This window comes from Lactuca virosa, chromosome 4 (assembly GCF_052849685.1).
Source record: "Lactuca virosa cultivar CGN04683 chromosome 4, Lactuca_virosa_CGN04683_v6, whole genome shotgun sequence".
NCBI classification, from domain to species: Eukaryota; Viridiplantae; Streptophyta; class Magnoliopsida; order Asterales; family Asteraceae; genus Lactuca; species Lactuca virosa.
The window spans coordinates 36,043,878-36,049,439 of record NC_136429.1 but is presented as its reverse complement, the minus strand read 5'-3'; the positions used below and the strand labels follow the sequence as shown (position 1 = coordinate 36,049,439).

At 39.5% G+C, this 5,562-nt stretch overlaps 1 protein-coding gene across 1 annotated transcript; it reads right to left on the bottom strand.

The window, feature by feature from the left end:
- Nucleotides 1-4,221: 4,221 nt before the first annotated feature.
- LOC145104288 (uncharacterized) lies at nt 4,222-4,707 on the bottom strand. Its single transcript, XM_079041551.1, has one exon. It carries the CDS (start codon nt 4,705-4,707, stop codon nt 4,222-4,224), a length of 486 nt encoding a protein of 161 aa, XP_078897677.1.
- Between the last annotated feature and the right edge of the window lie 855 nt (nt 4,708-5,562).

The following is a 5,562-nucleotide window of genomic DNA, read 5'->3' as shown; positions in this document are numbered from 1 at the left end:
GTAGATCTGATGAGAATTCTAGAGAGAGAAAACAGATCTGAGATGGTTTCTAGAGAGAGAAAACAGATCTGAAATGATTTTTAGAGAGATAAAGTAGATCTGAACGTGAAAATTCGAATAAACACGAAAATTTTCTTCTAATTCTCTTCCAGAACACGATTCAAGAACAAATCAGATGAAATAATGAGTTGAAGATACAAATCTGAAAAAGATTTTTTAATAAAAACGAGGTATAGACTTTTTCTTTTCAGAAAACTTAGAAAAGTTGAAGAACAAGGTGAGATTCATGATAAAATATCGCCATAAACAAGATCGATTCTTGCAAAAATCGTTGTGATCTACAAGAACCCGCTCTGATACCACTTGTTGGTACAAATCCGAGATGACGAATGCGGAATATCAAGAACAATCAGAATCAATCACCATAATATGCAAGCAATCTGATAAAGGATTTTGTGTATATTTATTATCTCATGAACGTATAGAGAAAAACCCTAATCTCGTCAAAAGCTTACACCAAAAGTAAACCTAATGATTATTTATAGGGAAAAATAAATATAAAATAAATGCCTAATATAAAACCAATGCCTTAGAAGAGCTCGATTAAGAACTTCTACTGTAAAGGCACCATAGGGAATCATAACATTATTAACCCTAAAAAGGCTTCCCTAAATAACCAAATATGCCATATCAGTTTCAATATCTCAAATACTCAACAACATAATTATATGTTTTTTTGCATAAAGAACTTTACCACACCCCATACTTAGGTCTTGCTCTCCCTCAAGCAACATTCATTATTAGGAGACAAAGAACGAAAATCCTTAACAAAACAAAAAGAAGGAAAGAAAACGAAAAAGTAAAAGAAAGATAAAGGAAAAAGAAATGCAAACTCAAATGATGGGTTGCCTCCCGCAAGCACTTCTTTTTAAGGAGTCTTGAGCTGGACTCCTTTCCGCCATACGTTGTGGCGGCTTCCCCCAATTCAATGCTTTCTCACATTCTCTCTTTGCTTGGCATCCCTTCTTCATAATGTTTTACTCTATGCCCATTGACCTTACAGGTTGATCCGTCTTCATTCACTAGCTCGATTTCCCCATATGGAAACACTTTCTTAACTTTGAATAGCCCGGACCAACATGTTCGCAACTTTCCGGGAAAAAGTTTCATCCTTGAGTTGTAAAGGAGGACTTTTTGACCCGCTTCAAACTCCTTGTTTCCTTTCAGCCTTGCATCATGCCATTTTTTGTCTTTTCCTTGTAGATTAATGAGTTTGTGTGTGACTCGTTTCTAATTTCCTCCAAGGTATTCATTTTCAAAAGCCGATTGGTACGCAATTCACTAAGTTCAAAGTCGCATGTTTTCAATGCTCAATATGCCTTGTGCTCGTGTTCTACCCATAAGTGACAATTCTTCTCAAAGAACAACCTATAAGGTGTAGTCCCAATTGGTGTCTTGAATGCGGTATGAAATGCCCAAAGCACGTCATCGAGTTTGTCTGACCATTCTTTCTTATTGCTCCCTACCGATCTCTCCAAAATTCTTTTTAGTGCCCTATTTGTGATCTTGGTTTGCCCATTTGTTTGAGGATGATATGGTGTTGCAAACCTATGGTGTACCCCATATTTCTGTAACACTTTTGCAAGTTGATCATTAGCAAAATGGGTTCCCCGATCATATAAATGCTTTTGGCATTCGAAAATGAGAAAATAACCTTCTTAGAAATATTACTACCACCCGAGCATCATTGGTGGGTAGTGCTTGTGCCTCCGCCCATTTTGAAACATAGTTGACTTCCACAAGAATGTATTTGTTCCCTCGAGATGTTGGAAACGGCCCCATGAAATCTATTCCCCAGACATCAAATACCTCACAGACATAGATGCTCTTCTGAGGCATCTCGTTCCTTGTTGAAATATTTCCCGATCTCTGGAATGAGTCACACTCTTTCACAAAAGTAGTAGCATCCTTGAATATTATTGGCCAATAAAAACCTGCATCAAATACTTTCTTGGATGTATATTGGGCCCCATGATGTCCTCCTGTAGGCCCATTGTGACAATGCCTCAAAATATCACTGATTTCTTTTCCAAACACGCACCTACGAAGGATTCCATTTGCACAGTTTCTGAAAAGATAGGTCTCGTCCTAGAAATAATATTTGATTTCTGAGAAAAGCTTTTTCTTTTGTTGGTGAGTTAACCCCTTGGGAAGATAGTTGCCTGCCAAATAGTTGGCTATATCTGCATACGAAGGCTCTTCTCCCACTACCATCATCATGTCCTCTTCTGGAAAGTCATCTCTAATACCCCTGTTCTCCATCTCTTCCCTTTCTGGATTTTCTAATCTGGATAGGTGGTCAGCCGTTACATTCTCCATTCCATTCTTGTCCCAAATTTCGATGTCAAATTCTTGACGTAGAAGCACCCATCGGACCAGTCTTGGTTTCACATCCTGCTTGGAAAACAAATATTTAATGGCAAAGTGGTCAGTAAAAACAGTTGTTTTGGACAAAATAAGGTAAGGACGAAACTTGTCAAATGCATAAACCACGACCAATAGCTCTTTTTTAGTAGTGGTGTAATTTTATTGGGTCGGTTTTAATGTTTTGCTTGAATAATAAATGGGTTGAAAGTGCTTATCAACCCTTTGACCATGTACAACTCCCAAGGCAAAGTCACTGGCATCACACATAATTTCAGAGGGGAAGTTCCAATTCAGAGCGATAATGATCGGGGAATTAGTCAAATTTTCTTTTAAAATTTCAAAAGCTTCTAAACACTCTTTAGAAAAATCAAAGGTTGCATATTTTAAAAGAAATTGAGTTAAAGGCCTAGTTATTTTTGAAAAATCTTTGATAAAATGGAGGTAAAACCCCGCATGCCCTAAAAACTCCTAACTCCCTTCACATTTGTTGGTGGGGGTAACTTGGCAATGGTGTCGATATTTTGGTCGATCCACCTCAATCCCCGATTTGGAAACCTTGTGACCCAATACGATTCCCTCCTTCACCATGAAATGACATTTTTCCCAATTCAAGACCAAATTGGTCTTTTCACACCTATCAAGCATAAAATCAAATTAAAGGAAGAACCAAAAACTGAAAAGTCATCCGTAAAGACTTCCATAAAATTCTCCACCATGTCATGGAATATGACCATCATGCATCATTGAAACGTGGTCTGCATAGCCTAAAAGGCATGCGTCGATACGCAAAAGTTATGCTTGGACAAGTGAATGTTGTCTTCTCTTGATCTCTTAGGTCAATCGGAATCTGGAAGTACCCTGAAAATCCATCTAGAAAACAGTAATAATGGTGACCAAATAATCGTTCAAGAATTTGATCTATAAAAGGTAAGGGAAAGTGGTCTTTGCAAGTGACATCTTTTAGTTTGCGATAATCGATGCACACCCACCAACCATTACCGTTCTTGTAGGTATGAGCTTATTCTTCTCGTTCGTCACGATAGTCATTCCTCCTTTCTTCGGCACCACTTGCACCAGAATCACCCATTGGCTATCGGAAATGGAGTAGATAATTTCGGCATCCAAGAGCTTCACGACCTCCTTCTTGACCACCTCTTGCATATTTGGGTTTAACCCTCTCTGATGTTGAACCACTGGTTTAGCTTCTTCTTTTAGGTTGATCTTGTGTGAGCAATATGAAGGACTAATGCCTTTAATGTCGGTGATCTTCCAACCAATGGCGTTCTGTCGTTTCTTTTAAACCTCCACAAGACTCTCCTTTTCGATTGGTGCAAGGTCAGAAGCAATTAGAATCGACTTTTGTTCATCCTCTTCCAGAAAAACATATTCCAAGTGTACCGGTAAAGTTTTGAGTTCCAACTGCGTCTTCTGATCACTGAACATGGCGTCGACATGAACTAAACACACCGTGGTTACCTCCTTTGTCTCTTAAGATCACGATTTGTGGTCCGAACATGTCGTGTTTTTGTCCTCAACACGCCATGTTTGTTCTTCAAAGTTCTTTGTAAGTTCTTCAAATTCGCTTTCTTCAAGCAACCTTGCCACATCTTCTAGGTCATTTTCAGCATCAAAATCCCCCTCTGATAAGAACGTTAATCCATCTGATTTATCTTCTTGCCAACTCGCCAATTCTTTTTGCAACAACTCATCAAACGTGTCCACCGAGAAAACCGTATCATCACTAAGCCTTGAATGATTCATTGCTCGATCTACTCCAAAGGTGATGGCATCTTCTCATACCCGTAGAGTAAGTTTAGACTCTCTCACGTCCACTAGAGCTCGAGTGGTGCTTAGAAAAGGTCTTTCGAGGATTATTGGGACTTGATGATCTTCTTCCAAGTCTAGCACAATAAAATCTACACGAAACACAAAATTTTCAACTTTCACCAAAAGATCCTCGCATATCCCTCTTGGAAATGTCACCGTCTTGTTTGCTAAATGAATTGCCATGCGGATGGGCCTCGGTTCCGGAAGATTCAATTTCTTGAAGAATGAATAGGGCATAAGATTGACAATAGCTCCTGAATTGGCTAACTCATAACTTGTAGTCAAATTCCCGAATTGACATGGAAAAGTTAGACTTCCCGGGTCCCCCATCTTCTTTGGTAGTTTGTTCAACATTGCGGCTGAGCAATTCTCATTCAGTATCACCTTAGATGCTTCCTTTATTTTCTTTCTATTGGTGAGAAGATCCTTCAAGAACTTTGCATACTTTGGCATATGGGCCACCACCTCAATGAATGGAATGTTGATTTGGAGGGCCTTGATATGCTCCAGAGAATTTTTGTAATCTTCAGCTTGTTTGTCTTGTTTTTAATGTCTTGGGAATGGAAATGGAGGCTGAAATGTCTTAACCGGAGGGTTCTTATTTTCTTCTATCGACAAACACGCCGTGTTCTTCTCCTCAACACACCGGGTTTGATCGTTAGAGTGCCTTTCTCGGTTTTCTTCTTCTACTTCCTGCACAACTTTTGGTTCTTCATTATGGATTGGGGTTAAGGGAGTGATAATTTGTCCACTCCTGGTTTTCACTACGGTGATGTGTGCCCCTCTCGGATTTTGCTCGGTGTTGCTTGGAAGTCTGCCCGATGACTGTTCATTGAATTGTTTAGCAAGTTGTTCGAGTTGCTTTTCGATGTTGAGGATTGAAGCTTGCTGTCATTAGAGCTTGCTGATCTCCCATCATAGCTTGTTGATCTTTCATCGATGCATCGGTTTCATCATGCCTTTTTTCTGATGCGGCTGCAAAACGGGTGAGCATTGCTTCTAAATCTGTCTTCTTTTCGGGCACCGGTTCTTCTTTTTGATAGTACCCTTTTTCCTTTTGCTTGAACTTCTCCTCCTTGGCCTTATTGTACTCATCATATGTTAGCCATTCTTTTTTGGGTTTCGCCAATCTTCATCGTAATGATCCCCGCTTGAAAAACACACTTGAGCTTTCCGGTTTCCATTCTCAGCAAGGTCACAATCCTTCGATAGATGTGGACCGCTACAGTTATCACACCCCACACGAATGGCATGGATGGATTGGTCCATATTTGTCATCCTATGATCCATGTTATCCAACTTGGCTAT

Bases quoted from the DNA above. Each gene is read 5' to 3' on its own strand.
- LOC145104288 (XM_079041551.1), bottom strand. From the start codon at position 4,707: ATGCCAAAGTATGCAAAGTTCTTGAAGGATCTTCTCACCAATAGAAAG.